At 51.4% G+C, this 24,537-nt stretch overlaps 3 protein-coding genes across 18 annotated transcripts in view; 2 read left to right on the forward strand and 1 right to left on the reverse strand.

The window, feature by feature from the left end:
- Positions 1–17,234, forward strand: part of C7H11orf80 (chromosome 7 C11orf80 homolog) — a 92,500-nt gene extending 75,266 nt beyond the window's left edge. Inside the window, exons 13-16 of the mRNA XM_049892598.1 lie at positions 3,427–3,522; positions 9,021–9,096; positions 16,806–17,017; positions 17,095–17,234. Of these exons, the coding sequence (XP_049748555.1) occupies positions 3,427–3,522; positions 9,021–9,096; positions 16,806–17,017; positions 17,095–17,160 (450 nt within the window). The 3' untranslated portion in view covers positions 17,161–17,234. The remainder of the gene's footprint in view (positions 1–3,426; positions 3,523–9,020; positions 9,097–16,805; positions 17,018–17,094) is intronic.
- A 112-nt stretch (positions 17,235–17,346) lies between these two features.
- Positions 17,347–21,403, forward strand: RCE1 (Ras converting CAAX endopeptidase 1). 3 transcript variants are annotated; one of them, XM_049892615.1, is made up of 8 exons: positions 17,349–17,570; positions 17,679–17,781; positions 17,872–17,955; positions 18,188–18,266; positions 18,809–18,976; positions 19,098–19,169; positions 20,210–20,272; positions 20,556–21,401. In XM_049892615.1, the coding sequence occupies exons 1-8, from the start codon at positions 17,386–17,388 to the stop codon at positions 20,789–20,791; spliced, it is 990 nt and encodes a 329-aa protein (XP_049748572.1). In that variant the 5' UTR covers positions 17,349–17,385; the 3' UTR covers positions 20,792–21,401. The 3 variants fall into 3 exon arrangements, with proteins under 3 accessions (XP_049748573.1, XP_049748572.1, XP_049748574.1); XM_049892616.1 differs by lacking the exon at positions 18,188–18,266 and having other exon boundaries at positions 17,347–17,570; positions 17,876–17,955; positions 20,556–21,403; XM_049892617.1 differs by lacking the exon at positions 17,349–17,570 and having other exon boundaries at positions 17,699–17,781; positions 17,876–17,955.
- A 720-nt stretch (positions 21,404–22,123) lies between these two features.
- PC (pyruvate carboxylase) overlaps positions 22,124–24,537 on the reverse strand; it is a 90,066-nt gene continuing 87,652 nt past the window's right edge. For all 14 annotated transcript variants that reach the window (XM_049892611.1, XM_049892610.1, XM_049892602.1 and 11 more), the window contains 6 exons: positions 24,259–24,508; positions 23,784–24,028; positions 23,512–23,691; positions 23,189–23,437; positions 22,875–23,015; positions 22,124–22,798 (listed from right to left, as the gene is read on the reverse strand). In XM_049892611.1, coding sequence (XP_049748568.1) covers positions 22,550–22,798; positions 22,875–23,015; positions 23,189–23,437; positions 23,512–23,691; positions 23,784–24,028; positions 24,259–24,508 — 1,314 coding nt within the window. In that variant the 3' untranslated portion in view covers positions 22,124–22,549. The remainder of the gene's footprint in view (positions 22,799–22,874; positions 23,016–23,188; positions 23,438–23,511; positions 23,692–23,783; positions 24,029–24,258; positions 24,509–24,537) is intronic.

Consider the following 24,537-nt stretch of genomic DNA (forward strand, 5'->3'; position numbering starts at 1 on the left):
TACTAGCTACAAGAACTTAGGCCCGTACTTCCCCTAGCCTCATCTACAAATTGGAAAACATGATAGGGCTATCGTGAGGGTGAGGGGTGAACATAAAGGCACATGGCACACATGGTTGGTTCTCGATAAATGTTTGTTCCTTTAGCTTCTTTTAGAAGCGTGTGCTGATCGATTGATATTATCAGTATTTTAACCCATTGATTCCATTTTTCTGTACTTTTTTTCTTGAAAACATTGTCTGACACACACAAAACTTAAAATTCTTGTTGTTAGGAGCCATCGAGTCAGTTCTGACTCATGGTGAACAGAACAAAATACTGTCCCGTCCTGCACCATCCTCACAATCCTTGTTATGCTTGAGCCCATTGTTGCAACCACTGTGTCAGTCCATCTCTTTGAGGGTCTTCCTGTTTTTTGCTGACCTTCTACTTTACCAAGTACAATGTCCTTCTCCAGGGACTGATCCGTCCTGATAACATATCCAAAGAATGTCAGACGTGGTCTCGCCATTTTTGCTTCCAAGAAGCATTCTGGCTGTACATCTTCCAAGCAGGATTTGTTCATTCTTTTGGCAGTCCATGGTATATTCAACATTCTTCGCCAACACTGTAGTTCAAAGGCATCAATTCTTCAGTCTTCCTTATTCATTGTCCAGCATTTGCATGCATAGGAGGTGATTGAAAACACCATGGTTTGGGTCAGGTGCACCTTACTCTTCAAGGTGACATCTTTGCTTTTTAACACTTGAGAAAGGTCTTCTGCAGTCGATTTGCCCAATGCAATGGGCAAAAAAATATCTTTTGATTTCTCGACTGCTGTTTCTGTGGGTGTTGATTGTGGATCCAAGTACAATGAAATCCTTGACAACTTCAATCTTTTCTCCATTTTTCATGATGTTCCTTATTGGTCCAGCTGTGAGGAATTTTGTTTTCTTTACGTTGAGGTGCAATCCATACTGAAGGCTGTGGTCTTTGATCTTCATCAGTAAGTGCTTCAAGTCCTCTTCACTTTCAGCAAGCAAGGTTGTATCATCTGCATATCACAGGTTGTTAATGAGTCTTCCTCCAATCCTGATACCCCGTTCTTCCTCATACAGTCCAGCTTCTCGGATTATTTGTGCAGCATACAGATTGAATAAATATGGGGAAAGGATAAAACCCTGATGCACACCTTTCCTGACTTTAAACCATATAGTATCCCCTTGTTGTGTTCGAACAACTGCCTCTTGATCTATGTAGAGGTTCTTCATGAGCACAATTAAGTGTTCTGGAATTCCCATTCTTCGAAACATTATCCATAACTTGTTATGATCCACACAGTCGAATGCCTTTGCATAGTCAATGAAACACAGGTAAATATCTTTCTGGTATTCCCTGCTTTCAGCCAGGATCCATCTGACATCAGGATGATATCCCTCGTTCCATGTCCTCTTTGAATCCAGCTTGAATTTCTGGCAGTTCCCTGTCAATGTACTTGCTGGAGGCATGTTAGCATGATCTTCAGCAAAATTTTACTCATGTGTGATATTAATGATATTGTTTGATAATTTCCGCATTCAGTTGGGTCACCTTTCTTTGGAATAGGCATAAATATGGATCTCTTCCAGTCAGTTGGCCAGGTAGCTGTGTTCCAAATGTCTCGGCATAGACTACTGAGCACTCTTAGCACTGCATCTGTTCGTTGAAACATCTCAATTGGTATTCTCTCAATTCTTGGAGCCTGGTTTTTCACCAATGCCTTCAGTGCAACTTGGACCTCTTCCTCCAGTACCATGGTTCCTGATCATACAGCATCTCCTGAAATGGTTGAACGTTAACCAGTTCTTTTTGGTATAGTGACTCTGTGTATTCCTTCCATCTTCTTTTGTTGTTTTCTGCATTTAATATTTTCCCTATAGAATTCTTCAATACTGCAACTCAAGGCTTGAATTTTTTCTTCAGTTCTCTTAGCTTGAGAAATGCCGAGCGTGTTCTTCCCTTTTGGTTTTCTACCTCCAGGCCTTTGCACATGTCATTAAAATACTTTACTTTGTCTTCTTGAGCCACGCTTTGAAATCTTCTGTTCAGCTCTTTTACTTCATCATTTCTTCCTTTTGCTTTAGCTACTCGACATTTCAGAGTCTCTTCTGACATCCATTTTGGTCTTTCTTTCTTTCCTGGCTTCTTAATGACCTCTTGCTTTCTTCATGTATGTTGTTCCTGATATCATTACACAGCTCATCCGGTCCTTGGTCATTAGTGTTCAACATGTCAAAAATCTATTCTTGAGATGATCTTTAAAGTCAGGTGAGATATACTCAAGGACTTTGGCTCTCGTCAACTTGTGCTAATTTTCTTCAGCTTCGACTTGACCTTGCATATAAGCAATTGATGATCTGTTCCACAGTTGGCCCCTGATCTTGTTCTGACTGATGATATTGAGCTCTTCCATCGTCTCTTTCCACAGATCTAGTCAATTCAATTCCTATTTATTCCCTCTGGTGATGTCCATGTGTATAGTTGCCATTTACGTTGTGGAAAAAAAGGTATTTGCAATGAAGTTGTTGTTGGTCTTGCAAAATTCTATCATGTGATCTCCGGCATCATTTCTATCACCAAGGAGATATTTTCCAACTACCAATCCTTCTTCTTTGTTTCCAAGTTTCACATGCCAATCACCAGTAATTATCAATGCATCCTGATTGCATGTTCGATCAATTTCAGACTGCAGAAGTTGGTAAAAGTTTTCAATTTCTTCATCTTTGGCCTTAGTGGTTGGTACGTAAATTTGAATAATATTCATATTAACTGGTCTTTCTTGTAGGCGTATGGCTATTATCCTATCACTGACAGTGCGTACTTCAGGGTAGATCTTGAAATGTTCTTTTTGACAACAAATGCAATGCCAACCTGAGGGACTCATCTTCCAGCAGTGTATCAGACAATGTTCTGCTGCTATGCATATAGTTTTCACTGGCCAATTCTTTTCAGAAGTAGACTGCCAGGTCGTTCTTCCTAGTCTGTCTTTGTCTGGAAGCTTGGGTGAAATATGTCCACCATGGGTGATCCTGCTGGTATTTGAATACCAGTGGCATAGTTTCCAGCATCATAGCAACACGTAACCCCCACAGTACAACAAGCTGACAGACGCATGGGGGATATCTCCTGTAGGGACAGGGAAATAAAGACCTTGTTTGAAAGGCCTTGCTCAGATGACAGAAACAGAAAGGCACCTAGGAGCCACAACTACTGTCTCATACCAAGTGTCCCAGGCCTTTCTACCTCTCCTGTCTCCACAGGGAGTAAGGAAACTCCTCCCAGCATGTGAGATGTCAGGGGGTTGCCTTCCTATCTGCCTCATCTTCTCCAAATATTAACTTCCTGAGGGCGCTTCCCCCTTGGTCTCCAGTACTGGAACTCAGCACATTCTATCTCTGGCCCATTTTAGGCAGCTGACACACGAGAGTTTGGGACCAAACTGCACAAAGCATTTAACGAGATTACCCAGCACCGATTTCTTCACTGCTTAGGTGGGGTAAAGCAGGTAAGTGTAAAGTACCTATCAGAACTCTGGTGGAAATATTCCATACTGATGGAGGGAAACCTGGGACGGGGTGGTAGGTGCAAGCGCTTTAGATGGCACAGTCTGAGGTTAGCATTTCAGCGAGGAAGGCTGTGGTTGTGAAAGAACTTCATGGACCACAGTATTATAGAGTGGTTAAGGGTGTGGTTAGACATGACTTGAATTCCATTTCTGCCACTAACGAGTTGTGTGGCGTTATTGTGGAAGTTACTTAACCTATCGAAGCCTCAGTTTCTCGATCAGTAAAATAGGAATGATACACAACTAAAGATTGTTGCGATTGTTGTATGCAAAGTGCCAGGCTCGTAGCTACTATTATAATGGTGATGATATGATGGAATTCTAGTGTTAAGTTTTGCTTAATTAACAACCCAATTAAGAAAATGGGCAAAAGGTTTGAACACACACTTCACAAAAGACATACAGATGGGGGAAATAACACAAGAAAAGATGTTCAACATCACTAGTCATCAGGGAAATACAAAGTCAAAACCACAATGAGATACCACTTTGCACTCACTAGGATGGCTAAAATTAAAAAGACTGACCATACCAAGTGTTGGCAAGGATGTGGAGGTTTAAATTGTGGTAAAATGTATATAACAAAACCCTTACCATTTTAACCATTTTTAAGCATACAACTAGGTGACATTAATTACATTGTCATGTTGTATAATAATCACCACTGTCCATTTCCAAATGTTTTCCATCTCCCCAGTCAGAAACTCAGCACCCCTTAAGCAGGAACTCCCCATTTCCCCATATTCTTAGCTCCTAATAAACCTTGGTCTCTATGTACTTGCTTATTCTGGATATTTCATATCAGTGGGATCAATATTTGTCTATGGTGAGATAGTCCGCTTTTATGTGGCTTTCTCGTCATGGTCTTGTGCATGGCACCCTTGTGGGGGTAGGGCCATGCAAATAAGGTGTATGGAGCCCTAGTGAGGGGATCGGTCAGTTTTGCTGTCCTGCTGGGCTGAAAATGAACCATCCCAGAAGTGGAAAGGGGGGACCTTACTACCACCAAGAAAAAGAGACAGGAGCAGAGCGCATCCTTTGGACCAGGGTCCTTGCACTAAGAACCTCCTAAGCCCAGGATACGGAGAAAGCTGTAACACTGGGGATGGCGCAAGACAGCGAGAAGCAGTGGCAGAGAAATGGCGGCAGCAAAACCAGAAAACCAGCATGAGACGGCGCGGTGGACTTCCCGGCCCACAGAGCAAGGTGGCTGCAGTGAGCATGCCTACCACAGAGTGAGAGAGCTGAGCGCCTTAGGGCCGAGGCTCACCGGTGGAGCCTGGTGCTCCTGGGCACTTATTGGTGGAGCTAAAGAGCTTTGTAACACTTGCCCGAGCAAGGCAGAGGCCAGGCCAAGGGGCCAAGGGCCAGAGAGAGACCTGCCTGCAGCACTGCTGAGAGGAAACCATCCTGGTCAAAGAACTGTATACTGAGCATTCCTAATCCTGAGTTGTAACCTGTTACTCGCCTGATAAACCCCAAACTCTGAGTATGGCCTGTGAGTTCTGTGTGGCCATTGCATCGAATTACTGAACCCAGCAAAGAAGAGAGTGCCGTGGGAGGGACGGGTCATGTCAGAATTGGTGAAAAGCTTGGAGAGAGGAGGTATGTCTGACTTCCGCCTCGTAGGAGTCCACCCTGGGCTGATGCAGCTGGTGATTCCTCCTCTGTGTCACTTTTACATTGTTCTTTTGTATCTGATTTCACTCAGCAGCATGTTTTCAAGGCTTATCCATGCTGTAGCATGTGCCAGAACTTCGTTTTTCTTTGTGACTGAATAATATTTCGTTGATGAATCTGACACATTTTGTTTATCCATTCTTCTGTTGGTGGACACTTGGGTTGTTTCCCCCTATTGGTTACTGCGACTAGTGCTGCAGTGAAGGTTGGTGTACAAGCGTCTGATTGAGTCCCTGCTCTCAAGTCTTCTGGGTGTACGCCCAGGAGTGAAATCGCTGGAGGCAGTTTCTTAAAAAGTTAAACATACACCTGTCCTATGACCTAGCCATTCCACCCCTAGATGTTTACCTAAGAGAAATAAAACCATGTGTCCATACTAAGATTATATGAGTGTTCATAACACCTTTATTTGTAATGGACTCAAAGTGGAAACAGTCCAATGTTAACAGGCAAATGGATAAACAAATTGTGGTTTATCTGTACAATGGAATACTAATCAGTAATGGAAGGAATGAACTATTGACACACACAACAAAATCTCAAATAATTATGATGAATGAAAAAATCTAGAAAAAAAGAGGATATGTACTGTTTGATTCCATTTATATAAAATTCTATATAGTTACAGAGAGCAGGTCAGTGGTTGTTTAGAAATGGGAGACAGAAGAGCAGGAGGGACAGATGATAAAGGGCAGGAGGAACCTTCTGAGGGCGATATGTTTATTATCTTGATTGGGATGATGGTTTCACATGTATGTATATATGTCAAAATTTATAAATTGTACATTTTATATATGTGCAGTTATTGTATGTCAGTTATACCTCAATGAAGTTCTTATAGAAAAGGACTAGGGACACTGCTTCTGGGAGAATAACAGAGCCTTCAGCGTTTTCTCTGCATCTTGTCTCCATCTCCCACCTCTGTCTGATTGGATGGGAACATTTTGGTGCCAGGTGTCCACAGATCATGGCATCTCATGGATTTGTCCATCCTTCCCTGCTCTGTGGCTAGAAAGGCACAGGGCCACAGTGAAACCCTGTAACTGTCCCTTCTCCACAGCCTTTCTCACAGCTACTTGGGCTTCTAGGAAGCACCTTCCCAGGAGTCTGTCTGCTGGTCCCTTAAGCTGGTTCACTGCAGATACTCTTGCCGTTCTCCTCCAACATGAAGAGTTGGTGCCCATGAATTTTATTAAGGTAATAACCATGTATAGCTCCAAGTTTCTAGGATGGATGGCTGAACAGGTAGATTAGATAGATGCCTTAGACAGCTCCCATTGCATCGACTCCAACTCGTGGTGACCTTATATACAACAGAATGAAATGTTGCCAGGTCCTGCATCATCCTTACAATCGCTGGCATGTTCAAGGCCATCATTGCAGCTAGTGTGCCAGACCATCTCACTGAGGGTCTCCCTCGCCCTTGCCAGCCCTCAGCTTCACCAAACATGATGTCCTCCTCCAGCAGTTCATCCCTCCGGATAACGTGTCCATAGCAAGTGAGTCCAACGATATTCTGTTGTTTATGGGGTTTTCACTGGCTAATTTTTGAAAGTAGATTGCTAGGCCTTTGTCCCTGCTCAGTTTTAATCTGAAAGCTGTGCTGAAACCTGTCCCCCACGGATGGTCTTGCTAGTATGTGCAGTACCGGTGGCATAGCTTCCAGCATGACAGGAACACTCAAGCCACTAGAGTATGACAAACTGGCAAATGGGTACTGGTTCCAGGGACAGGTTCGGGGGGTGTGTGCCGTTATCACAGGGCCCAGAATACGTGGGCAGAAAGGCCTCTCGGGATCCAGGGGTGTTTCAGCCTCCAAAGTCCTGTCGCTTGGCCCTCTCTAGTAACCCTGTGAGATCTCAAGTAAAAATGATCTGACCTCTTTTGTCCCATTTCGTTGCTATAGTGATGGCTCATAGCCTCAGGACCATTCCTAACCCAGTTAACTTGGCAGATGGCTAGATAAATTCAGGATCTTACCCCAGTAGTCGTAGGTCGTAGGAGGAACATTTATTGAACCCCTGATCTGTGCCAAGTTTTTCCACTTTAATCTCCACAAAGATCCTATGAGGTAGTTGTAGTTTTCCCATTTTACAGATCAGGAAACTGGTTTGGAGAACTTTCATAATTTGATCAGGGTCACAGCATTTGTACTGAGGCCTCCTGGTTTCGAGGTCTAGTGACTTGTTACCGTACAGGATTGTGTCACGAGCCCAGGGATGGTGAGTGACGAGCTGGCAGTCACTGAGTGGCACCCACGTTTCTCCACTCAAGATCCTTAGTTTCCTTCTGTTAATGGCTGTTTGGTGATGATTGACCTGCTGATGGTACAAGAGTGGCACCCAGTGGCTTCAGCTAAAAACTACAAGATCAAGGATGATAGGTCAAATGATTTTACCTCTAGGCCAGTCCCTCGGTTTCCGTTTCAAAACAGGAAGGGTAGGATAGCTGACCTCTTGAGTAATAGAAAATAAAGCCATGTTTAACTTTTTGAGAAACTTCCAAACTGTTTGCCAAAGTGGCTGCACCATTTTACATTCTCGCCAGCAGTGGATGGTGGCTCCAGTTTTCCCCTACATTCTCACCAATACTTTTTATTCTTTTAGTATTATTACTACATAGCCATCCTAGATTGTGGAGTGGATCTCATTGTGGTTTCAATTTGCATTTCCCTAACGACTAACGGGAGCCCTGGTGGTACAGTGGTTAAGAGCTCAGCTGCTAACCAAAAGGTTGGCAGTTCGAATCCACCATCTGCCCCTTGGAAACCCTAGAGGGCAGTTCTACTCTTTCCTGTAGGGTCGCTGTAAGTCAGAATGGACTCAACAACGGGTTTGGTTTGGAATGACTAACGATGTTGAACATCTTTTCATGTGTTTATAGCCAGTCATTTATATATTTTCTTGGAGAAATATCTATTCAGGTCCTTTGCCAATTTTAAAATTGAGTTGTCTTTTTATTACTGACTTGTAAGAGTTCTTTATATATCCTGGATACAAGTTCCTTACCAGATATATAATTTGCAGGTATTTTCTCCTGTTCTGTGGGTTGACTTTTCACTTTCTCCATTGTCCTTTGAAACACACACAGTTTTAAACAGAGGGATATATATTCATATGTATATATAGCCTGTGCAGGGTATGCATGGTGTGTTATGGGCAAATATTCTTGAAAACAAGGAAGTGGAGGCTTCGGCTGAGGTCTGAGTAAGTACCTCTGTTCTGTCCAAATTGAAGTAACAAGTGTGACAGGGCTTTGAAAGGGTAGAGGACTACAGGTGTGACCTGTACTTTCCCAGGTTTGACCCTGTCCATGTTTCACTGGTACTTTGTGTAAGGAGTTGGCTAGCTACAGGGAGACAAAGGCACAGTGGCGCTTACCTGTCAAGGAATTTAAAGTGTAGAGAATGGACATGCACACACGACATGGTGATGGACACGTGCCTGCAATACATGGCTCTGAGCCCAGGGAGCGGGCAGACAGGGGCCAGGATGAGTTCAGAGAAGGGACGATATGCCAAGTGTCCCTGAGTGAGCTGCCAACGGTGTAGACAGGAAGGACGCCTCGAAGGTTGGGGCCCAGACTGGGGCCAGGGCCAGGGCCAGGGGGCGTTGGTATGAGCCAAGAGGAAGAAGAGGGTGTTCCCGGTGAGGGAGGACAGTCTCGAGGCCAGGGAAGCTGGCCAGCCACTCTTCAGTCTCACTAGGGTGCTTTCACGCTTTGGTAAAACCCACTCAGCACTCCTGATTTTTAAGCAGCTACCCCCCGAGAAACATGATGTGGCCCAGAACACTGAGGATGCGTGTGAGAGCTGCAGCCCGGAGCACCTTCCAGGTGAGGTTTTCGCTCTGCAGGTGAGCCCTGGACTCAGTTGGGGAGGAGTGCAAGTAAAAACCGTGACTTCAGCATTCCACTGTCCCACTGCCTTTTTCCACAGCAGTGTCCCTTTGGGATTTAGTGGCTTTTTAGTGCCTCTGTGGGCCTTCTGGGACAGCAGCAGGCATCCCTCCCAAAAGTTGCTCTGATAGGACTAGAATTTTCTTTTTTAATTGTACTTTAGATGGTTTACAGAACTAGTTTCTCATTAAACAGTACACATATTGTTTTATGACACTGGTTAACAACCCCACAACATATCAACACTCTCCCTTCTTGGGTTCTGTATTACCAGCTTTCCTGTCCCCTCCTGCCTTGTAGTCCTTGCCCCTGGGCTGGTGTACCCCTTTAGTCTCATTTTGTTGTTTTATAGGCCTGTCTAATCTTTTGCTGAAGGGTGAACCTCGGGAGTGACTTCATTACTGAGCTAAAAGGCTGTCTGGGGCCATACTCTCAGGGTTTCCTCCAGTCTCTGCCAGGCCAGTAAGTCTGGTCTTCTTTAGTGAGTTGGAATTTTGTTCTACATTTTTCTCCAGCTCTGTCCAGGACCCTCTACTGTGATCCCTGTCAGAGCAGTCAGTGGTAGCCAGGCACCATCTAGCTGTACTGGACTCAGTCTGGTGGAGGCTGTGGTAGATGTGGTCCATTAGTCCTTTGGACTAATCTTTCCTTTGTGTCTTTAGTGTTCTTCATTCTTTCCTGCTCCCAAAGGGATAAAACCAGTGGAGTATCCTAGATGGCCGCTCACAGGCTTTTAAGACCCCAGACTCTACTCTCCAAAACAGAATGTAGAGCATTTTCTTTATAAGCTGTGTAGGACTAGAATTTTCTAAGGCAGTTTGTGCAGTCACAGGTAGCTGCATGTGATTGGGAAGGGGTAGGAGGCTGACTCAGCCCTGAATGCAGGTGGTTCCTTCACACCTTTTCTTGGTCATTAGGGTTGATACATAAGGAGCCCTGGTGGTGCAGTGGTTAAGCGCTCAGGTGCTAACCAAAAGGTCGGAGGTGTGAACCCACCAGCAGCTCTGTGGGAGAAATGACTGGGCAATGTGCCATAAAGATTTCAGCCTAGAAGACCCCATGAGGTGGTTCTCGTTGAGTCAGAATCAATTTGACAGCATTTGACAACAGGGCTGATGCAGTTGCTCTCCCGTTGGGCTCTAGAAGCTGCTGCCGGATGCAGACACTACCTGAGCCTCAATATGTGTCGTGGGGAGGTGTGTGTGCTCTGATGGCAATGATGCTGAAGTCTTTTCCCCACACACGCCCTCCCCTGACACAGACACTAAACAGCCTCTGGGCCAGCAGCGGCAGGGCGTGCGGCTGGGAACAGCCACAGCCATGGGTGCCTCAGCCTGCAAGGCTGGCAACCATAGTGCAGGTCGCACTTACAGCCTCTGCCAGGTGCCAGGTGCCAGGCGCCATTCCGGGCTTTTTAAGTGTATTAACTCTCCTAATTCACACGGCAGTTTTTTGAAGTGTAGGTATTATTTGCATTTTCCAAATGAGGAAACTGAGGCCCAGAGATGTTAATAAACTTGCCCATGGTCACATAGCTAGTAAACAAGCAACAGCCAGAATTCAAACTCAGGCCGCTTAGCCGCAGCAGGGCCCAATTAGCAAGGATGCCCTCCTATGGATCCACAGTCCTCCCACCCAAACAGTGACTGGGTTTGGGGGAATTTAGGAACTGTGACTTCAGCTGTTGTGTTTGTAAAGTCACTCTTCGAGGTCACAACTACAGCAGGCTGCATATTGTCTGTGCTTAGGCCTAAGATGTATTCCCAAACCACTCGGCCAGCTGAGCCAGGTTCCAGATGTCGAGGGGGCTGTTGCTACTTAACAGAATCCTGCAGTGAAGAATTGTATGAAGCAAAGAATCTGTTCTTATAAACTGAGATTTGGGGATTTAAAAAAATGGAAGCATATCTGTACAACATTCAATTCAGCATTTACGCAGTGGGGAGAGATGAAGAGTCAGGAAGGAAGGAAATCAACATTGAACTGAGCACCCTCTATGGCATCTAGTTGCTAGGCTCTTCCAGACTCCTGGCGTCTAGTCCTCATCGGCCCTTGGGTGTGGGCGGCTCCACGGCCCAGGCTGAGGTCAGGTGTTAAGAGTGCTTAGCACCAGGATCTGACTCTCAGCTTGCTACCTCCAAAGCCCGTGCATTCACCACTGTGCAGCGTGTGCCTTAAAACCTAGGTGTTTATAATCTGGTGGGACCCCAATCAATTGCCTGACCTGCTCCACCTTACAGACCTGAAACTTATCCTAATCAGTCCCACACCCCACATGGGCACCTCTGCTGGGAAAACCACTGCCTGGCCACGATCCACTCGCTGACTGGCCTTCAGTTCACCAACCTTGCCCCTTGTCTTCCTCACCCCCTCTCCTCGGTGGCTACTCTATTCTTTTTAAAAATCTCCCCAGCCTCTTCCTCTTGGCTCAGCCTCTGCTGTCTACTCACTCATCTCTTTCAGTAAACCGGACACCCTCACAGCAGACTTTCATTAGCCTGGCCCGTCCCTCCAGGCTCAGGGGTGGTAGTATCCCTCCTGCCTTCTCTGGAACTTGCTTGCATCAGTGTCCCTTCTTCTGCCCCTCCAGCCTCTCTTGAATTTTGTCCCTCACTAGGTCACTCTCTCATTTCTTCAGAAGGAAAATTTCCACTGAGTTTCTGTTAAGGGTGATGAAAAAATTTGGAAATGAAGAGGTGATGATGAACATGGTGCAACATGGTGAATGTATGTCACGGAATTGTACATGTAAAAATGATTCAAATGGCAAATGTTTTGTAATATATATATATTACCATAATTAAAAAATAAAGGACCCCATGACCATGAAACTTCCTCTACACATCCCCAGTCTCCAATCTCTATTTATCTCAGCCAAGGTTCTCAACAAAGCAAGAGGCACCCTGGTCTCCCCTTCTTCCTCTCATTCTTGCCCTAACCTGCTTGGTGGGCTCCAAAATGAAGAGTCTGTCATTAGGGAAGTCCTCTTAATTTCTAAATTAATTGTGTGCTTGTCTTCATCACTTGAGCCACTGATGGTCTGTTTTGCATTCAGCCCCTGGCCACAAGAGCCAAAATATGACCTTGAGTATATCCCACCTGAATTTGGAAACCATCTCAAGAATAGATTCGATGCACTGAACACTAATGACCGAAGACCAGATTGAGTTGTGGAATGACATCAAGGACATCATACATGAAGAAAGCAAATGGCCATTAATAAGACAGGAAAGAAAGAAAAGACCAAAATGGATGTCAGAAGAGACTCTGAAACTTGCTCTTGAACATAGAGTAGCTAAAGTAAATGGAGAAAATGATGAAGTAAAAGAGCTGAACGGAAGATTTCAAAGGGTGGCTTGAGAAAACAAAGTATTATAATGAAATGTGCAGAGACCCGGAGTTAGAAAACCAAAAGGGAAGAACACACTGAAAGAACTGAAAATTCAAGCCTCGAGTTACAATATTGAAGGGCTCTATGGGCAAAAGGCTATTCATAAGGTTTTCACTGGCTAATTCTTTTCAAAAGTAGACTGCTGGGTCCTTCTTCCTAGTCTGTCTTAGTGTGGAAGCTCAGCTGAAACCTGTCCTCCACGGGTGACCCTGCTGGTATCTGAATACCGGTGGCATAGCTTCCAGCATCACAGCAACACACAACCCCCCCACCCCCGCCACAGTATGACAAACTGACAGACGCATGGGGGCAAAATATCCTCACAACTGGACCAATAAGCCACATCATGATAAATGGAGAAAAGACTGAAGTTGTCAAGGATTTCATCTTACTTCACATGAAAGCAGCAGTCAAGAAATCAAAAGACACATTGCACTGGGCAAATCTGCTGCAAAGGACCTCTTTAAAGTGTTGAAAAGCAAAGATGGCACCTTGAAGACTAAGGTGTGCCTGACCCAAGCCATGGTATTTTCAGTCACATCATATGCATGTGAAAGCTGGACAATGAATAAGGAAGACTGAAGAAGAATCAACAACTTTGAATTGTGGTGTTGGCGAAGAATATTGAGTATACCACGGACTGCCAAAAGAACGAACAAATCTGTCTTGGAAGAAGTACAACCAGAATGCTCCTTGGAAGCAAGGACGGCAAGACTGTGTCTTACATACTTTGGACATGTTGTCAGGAGGGATCAGTCCCTGGAGAAAGACATCATGCTTGGTAAAGTACAGGGTCAGCAGAAAAGAGGACGACCATCAATGAGATGGACTGACACAGTGGCTGCAACAATGGGCTGTAGCATAACAAAGATGATAAGGATGGCGCAGGACCAGGCAGCGTTTCATTCTGTGGTACACAGGGCACTATGATTTGGAGCTGACTCATCGGCACCTAACCACAACATGGGCAAAATACTGAACAATGCAGGAGGCATTAAAAGATGGGAAGAAATACAGTCACTGTACCGAAAAGAACTGGTCAACGTTCAGGCATTTCAGGAGGTAGCATATGATCAAGAACTGATGGTATTGAAGGAGGAAGTCCAAATATCAATGGAAATGTTTCAACAAATGGATGCAGCGCTGGAGATGCACACTCGTCTATGCCATGAAATTTGGAAGACAGCTACCTGGCCAACCAACTGGAAGAAATCCATATTTGTGTCCCTTCCAAAGAAAGGTGATTAAACAGAATGTGGAGATCATCAAACAATATCATTAATATCACACACAAGTAAAATTTTGCTGAAGATAATTAAAATGGTTGTAGCAATACATTGACAGGAAATTGCCAGAAGAGGGTGTGGAATGAGAGACATCATTGCTGATGTCAGACAGATCTCGGCTAAAACCAGAGAATATCAGAAGGATGTCTATCTGTGTTTTATTGACTATGCAAAGGCATTCGACTGTGTGGATCATAACAAGTTATGGATAATGTTGTGAAGAACAGGGAGGCGGGAGCCCTGGTAGCTTAGTGGTTAACAGCTACGGCTACTAACCAAAAGTTTGAATCCACCAGTGGTTAAGAGCTACTGTTCCTAACCAAAAGTTCTACTCTACCCTATAGGGTCGCTGTGAGTCGGAATCAACTCAACAGCAATGGGTTTTTTGGTGAAGAATGGGAGTTCCAGAACACTTAATTGTGCTCATGTGGAACCTATACATAGACCAAGAGACAACTGTTTGACCAGAACAAGGGGATATTACGTGGTTTAATACCAGAAAAGGTATGCATCAGGGTTGAATCCTTTTACCATACTTATTCAGTGTGCATGCTGAGCATATAATCCGAGAAGCTGGACTATACAAATAAGAATGGGGCATCAGGATTGGAGGGAGACTCATTAACAACCTGCGTTATGCAGACGACCAACCCTTGCTTACTGAAAGCGAAGAGGACTGGAAGCACTTACTGATGAAAATCAAAACTACACCCTTCAGTATGGATTACACCCCAACATAAAGAAAAGTCCTCACAACTGAACCAATAAGCAATGTTATGATAAACAGAGAAAAGATTGAAGCTGTCAAGAATTTAATTTTACTTGGATCCACAATCAACACCCATGGAAGCAGCAGTCAAGAAATCAAATGATGCATTGCATTGGGCAAATCTGCTGCAAAAGACCTCTTTCAAGTGTTCAAAAGCAAAGATGTTACTTTAAGGACTAAGGTATGCTTGACCCAAGCCATGGTGTTTTCTATCGCCTCATATGCATGGGAAAGCTTGACAATGAATAAGGAAGACGGAAGAATTGATGCCTTTGAATTATAGTGCTGGCGAAGAATATTGAATATACCATGGAATGCCAGAGGAACCCTGGTGGTGAAGTGGTTAAGAGCTCAGCCATTAACCGAAAGGTGGGTAGTTCGAATCCACCATCTGCTCCTTGGAAACCCTATGGGGCAGTTCTATTCTGTTCTATACTCTGAGTTGGAATCGACTCGATGGCAATGGGTTTTGGGTTTTTGGACTGCCAGAAAAATGAAGAGGTCTGTCTGGGGAGAAGTACAGCCAGTATGCTTCTTAGAAGCATGGATGGAGAGACTCTGTCTCATGTAATTTGGACATGTTCTCAGGAGGAACCAGTCCCTGGAGGATATCACGCGTGGTAAGGTATGTGTCAGCGAAAAAAAGACCCTCAACGAGACAGACTGATGCAGTGGCTGCAACAGTGGGCTGAAACAAAGCAACAATTGTAAGGATGCAACAGGACTGGGCAGTGTTTCCTTCTGTCATGCATAAGGGCACTAGGAGTCGGAAGCGACTCGATGGCACCTAACAACAGCAACAACTTCATCATATCTACATGCAGAGCTTGACGCTGTCTAAAGAATTCTCTGGCTTTGGCTGTGACTCCTCTGCTTCCTCCCTCTCTGACCTCCTCTTCAGCCAGCCTCCTCTGGCCACCCCCAAGCAGTGCTCACACTGCACTTCCTCCCCAGCTGCTTTGCCATGGAGGCATTGACCACTGCCTCTGGGCGTATCCAGCCCAGGCCTCTCCTGAGCTCCAGATGGAGATTTATCTGCTCTAAAAGGCAGCTCCGCGTGGAGGCACACTGGTACCTGTTAGCTCTCTCCTGACACCTGGCTCCACCCACACCCACCCCCAGATATGCTCTCCTTCCTTTAGTCAGTCAAGGAATAACACCACTGTCCTACTTTCCACATCTGAAATGTGGGACTTGCTGGTGATGCCTCTCCCACTTACAGTCCACATCTAGTCAGTCACCCGACCTGTTGATTTGGCTCCCGGCTGGGCCTCCATCCCCACAGCTGTCCTGTCCCCTGTCACCTTATGCCTCTAGTCAGCCATACCTGTGACAGAAAATCAGAATATTCAAAACTGATGGTGCACCTCCCCTACTCCAGACTCTTCACTGCTTATTTCCTACAGATAAAAGCCCAAGTTTCTTAGGCTTTGAGTCCTACTGACCCCTCAGATTCATCTCCTAGGGTTTGATGTAGAATGCTGTTTAATGCCTTTGGGTATTTGCGTGGTGTTTTCAGCCTGAAATTCCCTTCCTCCCTTGTCTATTGCTCTTCATCCTTCAAGCTCCGGCATCTCCTCAGGGCATCCTTTCCTCACCCCAGAGGTGGTTATCAGCGTCCTTCTCTGCTCCACCCCTGGGCTTTGCACACCCTCTGCATTGCTCCCAGCACCCCAGGACCTGCTCAGGAAGCATCGATTGATGCCTACTGGGCTTAAATGTGCACAGTTGAGCAAGTTAACAGGAGGAAGGCCGCCTGTGGGCACTGCCCAGCAGCGCGAGCAACACAAGGAGAGGGAGGCCAGCTTTCTGGTCTGGCTTCAGGTTGGCAGGGAGGGTGGGGCTTGGCAGTTCAGACTCCTGGAAGAATGAACTGGGAGTGAGGGAGCAGGTGTGAGCGCCAGGTGTGGGCGTGAGCGCCAGGTGTGGGCCTGGCACATATCCCCGAACCCCTTTCCAGGCCCGGGGCGGGGGGGGGGGGGCGGGGGCGGGGACAGAAACCGGTCTGCAGCCTCAGCCTGGTCCAGAGGGCCGCGGAGCTGCCGGGTTCGATCTGGACAAGCCCTGATGAAAAGCTCCGAGGAGGGATGCTTGAGAGCCGAGCCCAGCTCCCCCGCGCCCTTCCCCCGGGTTTCCCCGGCCCGAGCGTCTTCCCAGCACGGCCGTGGGAGTAAGACGAAGCGGGCTGGTTTCCTCCTAGAGACCCGCGCGCAAGCCGAGAGCAAGAGACGCAAGAGGGGCGCGGCGCAGATGCGGGCCTTCCGCTCCACCCGGGCCGCCCGCCCTCCAGAGACCGCCCCGCGCCGCCCGGAGCCCGCCGCGGTCTCCCTGGGCCCCAGCGAAAGGCAGGCCGGCTCGGAGCAGCGGAGGGCCCCGGCGCCGGGCAGCGCGAGCCCCGGGAGCGGACTGGAGGTACCGACGGGGGCTGCGCGGGGCGGGGAGCTACGGCCCGGCCGCCGCGGGTCCTCACCCGGCCCTTCCCTCCGCAGGACGCGCTGTGGCTGCAGGAGGTCTCCAACCTGTCCGAGTGGCTGAGCGCCGGCCCCCAGCCCTGAGCCACCCTTCCCCGCGAGCGCACGGCCCGCCCGAGCCGCGGCGCCGCGCCTGTCGTTCAATAAACCCGCTCTGCGCGCGCAGCGTCTGCTTCTGTGTCCGGGGGCGGGGCCGAGGCGGGGCCGCGCGGTCTGCCGACGTCACCCGCGCTTCCGGCAGGCGCGGGCGGTGCAGGGGCGGATGACGTCACTGGTGCGCGCCGCGCCGGGTCCGGGGGTCCGGGCGTGATGGCGGCGCTGGGCGGGGATGGGCTGCGCCTGCTGTCGGTGTCGCGGCCGGAGCGGCAGCCCGAGTCGGCGGCGCTGGGCGGGCCGGGCCCCGGGCTGTGCTGCTGGGTGTCAGTGTTCTCCTGCCTCAGCCTCGCCTGCTCCTACGTGGGCAGCCTCTACGTCTGGAAGAGCGAGCTGCCCAGGTGCGGGGGCTGCGCGCGGTCGGGACCCGCGCCTCCGCGAGGCGGGACTGCGGGCGGAGCCTGGGCGGACCGCGGGCGGGCCCCCTGAACTTACTGTCCCCTCCGTAGGGACCACCCCGCCGTCATCAAGCGGCGCTTCACCAGCGTGCTGGTGGTGTCCAGCCTCTCGCCCCTGTGCGTGCTGCTCTGGCGGGAACTCACGGGCATCCAGGTGCGAAGGGGCGGGGCAGAGGGCTGCGGGGCGCGCTCTCAGGGGTGCCTGGGGTGGGAACAATACTGATGCCCCCTTCCTGTGGCTCAGCCAGGCACATCCCTGCTCACCCTGATGGGATTCAGGCTGGAGGGCATTTTCCCAGCAGCACTGCTGCCCCTGCTGCTGACCATGGTGAGTGCTCCCGCTCGAGCTGTCCTCTGTGCCCTGGTACAGGATCATATGACTTTCGTGGCGTTTTTTTTTTCATCCTGATTGTGTCTGGCTTTTGGCTCATGGAAGACAGGAATTGTGAGATGGCCCTCGGGTATGCATGTGTGGGAAAATCTGGCTAGAACAGGAAGTTGGAAGCCCTGTGCCTGGGCGGAGGACTATGGTGGAAGGCTTCCCACTTGTCTGCCCCCAGATCCTTTTCCTGGGCCCACTGATGCAGCTCTCTATGGATTGCCCCTGTGACCTGGCTGATGGGCTGAAGGTTGTCCTGGGTGAGTCCTTAGGGCCAAGGAAAAAGTGGGCACAGGCCTTCCAGCATCGAGGGGAAAGGGATCCAGTGGGGTGCAGCCAGGGTGCCGCTGGGCCTCATGGTGTGAGTTGGACGTGAGACAGGAGTTGTCCCTCCAGGTGTGTTTTGTCATCAGTAAAATGCAAAGCTGGGTGGCCTCTGAGTGTTGGTTCCGGATATCTGAGGAGGCTCTGCTAGGCATCTGGCAGGACCTGCTGTGGACCCGAGAGCACTGTCCTCTGCTTTTCCTAACTTTTGGCTCCCCCAAACCAGAGCTGTTTGGGGGCAAGTTGATGTTTTCAGAGTTCATTATCAGCATTTCCTGCCTCAACTACTGATGTCTTCATCCCTTTCAGTTCTCTTGAGACGTTGTTTTATGCTAGGTTTGATAAACAAAGGATGACCTTCACCTTAAGAGTATTCATGCCTAACTAAGTTTGACCAGGGAAGGGTTGTGGGAGAGGGGACTTTGGGGCTTCAGTGTCAACAAGGTAGTGACTTCTTGCTTGTTCTAAATCTCCCTAGCTCCCCGTTCCTGGGCCCGCTGCCTCACAGACATGCGTTGGCTGCGGAATCAAGTGATCGCACCCCTGACAGAGGAACTGGTGTTCCGGGCCTGCATGCTGCCCATGTTAGCCCCGTGCACAGGTCTGGGCCCTGCCGTGTTCACTTGTCCACTCTTCTTTGGAGTCGGTGAGTCTGTGCAACCTAGACTTGCTGAGAGCCTCCCATGAGAGTCGAGGATGGGGCTTGGGTGAGGGGAGGGCCTAAAGAAGGCCAGGAGGGTGTGACGTGGCTCTTGCCTTCCTCTCAGCTCACTTCCACCACATTATTGAGCAGCTGCGGTTCCGCCAGAGCAGCGTGGGGAGCATCGTCTTGTCTGCGGGTGAGTCCTGGAGCCTGCCTGGGGTGGTTCTGGGCTGGGGGGGTGTGAGGGTGTTCCTGATGGCCATTCTGAAAGAAGACTCGGGAGCAGGGCTGTGGGATTGGAGGGGCTGCTGGGGCATTAGGGCAGGGCCACTGGCCATGGTGGGGTGCAGAAGACAGCTCTGGGCAGTGGGTAGTCATTGCCCCGGGGTAGGGGGTGGCCTCTGGCTGGCGGGTACGCAGGAGTGGGGTAGGAAGGGTGTGCAGTGCTGGGGCAGGGAGTGTGTGTATGCTAGGGCAGGAAGGGTGTGCAGTGCTGGGGCGGGGGGTGGGGGCAGGCAGGGTGTGCATGCTGGGGCAGGGTGTGCAGGGGTGGCGGTGGGAAGGGTGTGCATGCTGGGGCAGGGTGTGCAGGGGTGGGGCAGGCAGGGTGTGCATGCTGGGGCAGGGTGTGCAAGGGTGGGGTGGGAAGGGTGTGCCTGCTGGGGCAGGGTGTGCAGGGGTGGGGCAGGCAGGGTGTACATGCTGGGGCAAGGTGTGCAGGGATGAGGCGGGCAGGGTGTGCAGGGGTGGGGGCAGGAAGAGTGCATACTGGGGCAGGGTGTGCAGGGGTGGGGCAGGAAGAGTGCATACTGGGGCAGGGTGTGCAGGGGTGGGGCGGGAAGGGTGTGCAGGGGTGGGGCGGGAAGGGTGTGCCTGCTGGGGCGGGAAGGGTGTGCATGGGTGGGGCAGGAAGAGTGCATACTGGGGCAGGGTGTGCAGGGGTGGGGCGGGAAGGGTGTGCATGGGTGGGGCAGGAAGAGTGCATGCTGGGGAAGGGTGTGCAGAGGTGGGGCGGGAAGGGTGTGCATGCTGGGGTGGGAAGGGTGTGCATGGGTGGGGCAGGAAGAGTGCATGCTGGGGAAGGGTGTGCAGGGGTGGGGTGGGAAGGGTGTGCAGGGGTGGGGTGGGAAGGGTATGCATGCTGGGGCAGGGTGTGCAGGGGTGGGCGGGAAGGGCAGGCAGGGGTGGGGTGGGAAGCATGTGCAGGGGTGCTCACTTGCAGTCTCCTGTCTCCAGCGTTCCAGTTCTCCTATACTGCTGTCTTCGGTGCTTACACTGCTTTCCTTTTCATCCGCACAGGTAGGTCCTCAGTCTCTCATGGGTCCCCAGGGGCTCAGGGGCCACAGGGTGGGTGGGAGATTGGGTGCACTGTTCATAGCAGGTGCCATCGTCAAGAGGCTTTTTCTCCCACGGTTCTTGAGATAGGCTGAGCTGGGCCCTAGTCCTGAGAGGCGGAAGGAGCCAGAGGCCTGGGTGGGTGGGTGTGGCGGGGAGCGTTGATCTTCGATGAGGGGGTTTAGCCGTAGAGGGGTTCAGGGAGGAGGTAGGCCACGCCGTGAGCTGCTGCTGTCTCCCTCCTCAGGACACCTGATCGGGCCAGTTCTCTGCCACTCGTTCTGCAATTACATGGGCTTCCCCGCTGTGTGCGCAGCCCTGGAGCACCCACAGCGGCGGCACCTGCTGGCCGGCTATGCCCTGGGCGTGGGACTCTTCCTGCTTCTGCTGCAGCCCCTCACGGACCCCAAGCTCTACGGCAGCCTTCCTTTATGTGTGCTCTTGGAGCGGGCAGGGGGCTCAGAGGCTCCCCTGTGCTCCTGACCTACACTGCAGCTCACACTCCACAAACTCTAATGGGCTCCCGGCCCCTCCCTGCCAAGAAGCCCTGCAGGGGCAGGGCTGGCTGGGGTCCCCAAGATCTCAGGAATTTTTGTAGGGGATTGAAGCCAGAGCAAGTTGACTCCCAGGGACCAAGAGAAGGAGCAGATGTCCCCAGGGGCATCCCCACTCAGAGGGGTTGAAGAGCTACTGGGAGTGAGGGGATGGGCAGGTCCCAGAGCCGTGCCCCCCCTCACTCGGACTGCCTCCTTCTCTGAGGCCCTCCGCTCCCTTGGCCTCTGAAAAGCTGCTCAGGGGTTGAATCTAAGACCCCCCATCTTCCCAGGGTTTTCTCATTCTTTTTGCATCAGGACTTTGTACTGGGATATTAAAGAGATTTAACTTGGGTAATACAGCCTCGGACCTTTAAGAATCAGCCTACTAGGGGTCTCAGAGGTTTGCCCATACCTGTCCCAGCTGCCTGAACACTAAATGTCTGGCTGATCCCCCAGCAGGCAGAGGTCCCTGGAGCAAGGCACAGGAGGGGACCTCTGGCTGCCTTGGGTTTGTAATCCTCCTGAGCCTTTTCCTAGTCCAGGTGGGTCTGAGGCTGTGCAGATAGCAGGTGTGGGCCCAGCTCATCCTGCGGTCTTCTGTGGCTGCCAGGGTCGGAGTGGGGCCAGCGGCCCTGGCCCAGTGACAGAACTTCAGCTGGGGCCTCCACCATGACTTCCATGGAGTCTGTCTCCCTCACACGGGAAATAGGAGCGGCCCCTGCTCGGGGGCACCCCCAGTAGCGGCTTTCTGGTTCTTGCCACCCCAGACTTCCACTTGCCTGCCCCTCTGGGGAGACCTGAACACCGGCTAGGCGGCAGCCCCAAGAACAGCAGGGCCTGCTGAAAGCTGGTGTTAGGGTTCTTTCCTGGAACCTACTCGTGTTCTACCTGCACCTCCTTGTGGGTTCTTATTCCCTGCCCGTTTCTAACTCCCATCAACATCCTCACTCTCAGGGCATTCACAGTAATTTACCATCTCACCACATCCCGGGAGTCACCTGTTTCCTAGAAAATGGCACCCTGGGCTTGACCCTCCTCTGCCCCCACTAGCTGTGGTGTCCCTGACAAGTCATTTCACTGCCTGCTCTGCAGACTGGATGACATGAGGGCTCCCTGAGTTACATGTTAAGCGCTTAGAACAGCCGCTCCCACTCCCAAGCTCAGTAACAAGTAACTCACCCTGTTTGGGTGTGTATACAATAGGTACTGAAGAGTGACTAAAATCAAGGGAACTACTGTCATTGTCACCACCCTCCAAGCCCCCTCGGGGTTGTGAGACGAACAGGCCCTTGGGCCCCATGGCACAGGGTTGCACAGGACCAGCCTGGCACAGACAGGGCAGAGGGAAGCCAGCTTTATTGAACATGTTCCCAGGGCCTGGGGGTGAGGTCTTCTCCCCCCAGGAGCGGGACCACCAAACCTCTCTCTAGATCCCAGGCCCATTTCTCCACCAGCTGTAGTCTCCAGTGGGGGCGGGGGGACCCATATTTGGCAAGAGATGAGGAGATGAGTGGTCCACCAATGGGAAAGGACAAGGGCTGGAAGGGTGGCTGGAGGCCGGGCCCATCCCTGCCGCCTGTGGCGTAGGACACGGCCTCCAGGGTGGGGCCTGCCTGCCCTTGGCACTGGCCGGCCTGCGCCTGCCTGTCAGCACAGCTTCTGGCGAAGCCTGGGGTGGGAACATCAGGGCTGCATCTGGGCAAGGTCACTCGATCTCCAGGATGAGGTCGTCGCCCTCCAGTGTCATATCCACGGCCACGTGGACCTTGCGGATGGTGCCCTCCATGGGCGCTGTCACCACAGTCTCCATTTTCATTGCACTGAGCACACATAGGGGCTGGCCCTTGGCCACCTTGGCTCCTGCCGCCACCTTGATGTCGATCACCTTCCCTGGCATGGGCGCCCCAACCTGGCCCTTCACGTCCTTCAGGGCCTTGGGGTGGAAGTGCATCTCCTGCAGACAGGGCAGAGGGGACATGAGACCCAGCCATGCCCGCCCACCCACCACCCACCGGCCCTGGGAGCCGCACCTTCATGGCCTGCGTGTCCTTGACCAGGATGGAGCGCAGCTGCCCGTTGAGCTCAAAGAAGACCTGCCGCTGGCCAGCGCGGTTCAGGTCGCTCACGGCCAGGGCCTTGATATGCAGTGTCTTGCCCCGCTCTAGCTCCACCTGCGGAGGGCAGAGGCTCTACTGACCCCTCCCCTTCAAGCCTCCCCGGTCAGGTCTCAAGGTCCTTCCTGCCCCTGAAGTGGGAGGTGCTAAGGCAGGAGTGCTGGGGTCCTCAGTGATGTGGGCAGGGGGTGGGGGTGGCATGGGGGTGAGCACCAGAGCTAGCCACGGACCTCAAACTCCTCTGCAATTTTGGGTCCCTGCAGGAAGAGGCGGGTGTTGAGGCTGTCCAGGGGGCCAAAGGTGGCAGTGAAGTCCTTGAAGTGGGCAAAGACGTCGGGGTACATGGCTGCTGAGAGCACATCCTCAGGGGTCACCTCCTCCCCAAGCCGCTCGATCAGCTCCTTCTCCAGCACTTGCAGGTCCAGGGGAGGCAGGGAGGCGCCAGGCCGCCCCTCCACCCTCGGCAGGTCCTTCAGCACCTGGGAGTGAGACAGGTCAGGCCTGCTCCTGCTCCTGTCCCAGCCCACCCTCCGTTGGGGTGGCCCCTGCCTACCTTAGAGCGCAGGGGCTCAGGAAAGCCCCCGTGGGGGACCCCAATGTAGCCCTGCAGGAATTCCACCACGGAGCGGGGGAAGGACAGCTCCTCCGCCTGGGCTTCGGCCTCCGCCCGGCTCAGCCCATTCTGCACCATGAACTGGGCCAGGTCCCCCACAATCTTGGAGGAGGGTGTCACCTGAGAAGAAGGGCCTGGTGGTGAGGTGCCAGGCGCCAAGGGAGGCCCAGAGGCGGGAGGGTGGTGGGGTGGGAGTGTGGGGCCTGGCTCACCTTGATGAGGTCGCCTAGCATCTGGTTGGCCTCCACATAGGCCTTCTTGACCTCTTTGAACTTGGCGCCGAGCCCCATGCTGTGGGCCTGGAAGTGCAGGTTGGTGTACTGGCCCCCAGGGATCTCGTTCTCGTACACGTCTGAGTTGCCGGACTTCATGGTGGCCGTGCAGTCAAAGGCTGAGTACAGCCCCCGGGCCCCCTCCCAGTACTCGCTGTAGTCAAACACTCGTTCCAGGGGGACCCCTGTGGGAGGCCAGCATCAGGGGCAGACCCGGGGATGGGCCAAGCTCCCAGGCCCTCCTCCCGGGTCCCCCCAGACCAGCTCAGGTCCCATCTCAGGCGTGGGGATGGGGAGCAGTCTGTGGTGGTAGCCAGGGCCGGGTAGCCATTTGGGCACCAGGATTGGCAGACCGTAGGGCCTGCTGTGGCTCCTGCTTTGGGAAGGGGACGCTCCTGGTTCCCGCCATTCCTACCTGTGTCCAGGGGGGTCCCACGGGTGCAGGCCACCAGGGCTCCCATGCTGGGCTGTGATGTCATTCCAGACATGGAGTCAGCTGCCACATCCACCACGTCAGCCCCGGCCTGGGCACAGGCCAGCATGGCGGCCACGCCCGCGCCTGACGTGTCGTGTGTGTGGATGTGCAGTGGGAGGTCAGGGAAGCGGTCGCGGAGGGCGCCCACCAGCATGGAGCAGGCCGCAGGTTTCAACAGCCCTGCCATGTCCTGGGGGGACAGACGGGGTGAGGCAGGCA

Source organism: Elephas maximus, chromosome 7 (genome assembly GCF_024166365.1).
Source record: "Elephas maximus indicus isolate mEleMax1 chromosome 7, mEleMax1 primary haplotype, whole genome shotgun sequence".
NCBI classification, from domain to species: domain Eukaryota; kingdom Metazoa; phylum Chordata; class Mammalia; order Proboscidea; family Elephantidae; genus Elephas; species Elephas maximus.

What these genes read in the sequence shown, in the direction of transcription:
- RCE1 (XM_049892615.1), top strand. Translation starts at nt 17,386, where the DNA reads ATGGCGGCGCTGGGCGGGGATGGGCTGCGCCTGCTGTCGGTGTCGCGG. An exon ending in TGGAAGAGCGAGCTGCCCAG is followed by an intron (nt 17,571 to 17,678) that starts GTGCGGGGGCTG and finishes TCCCCTCCGTAG; the next exon opens with GGACCACCCCGCCGTCATCA. An exon ending in TCCACTCTTCTTTGGAGTCG is followed by an intron (nt 18,977 to 19,097) that starts GTGAGTCTGTGC and finishes CCTTCCTCTCAG; the next exon opens with CTCACTTCCACCACATTATT.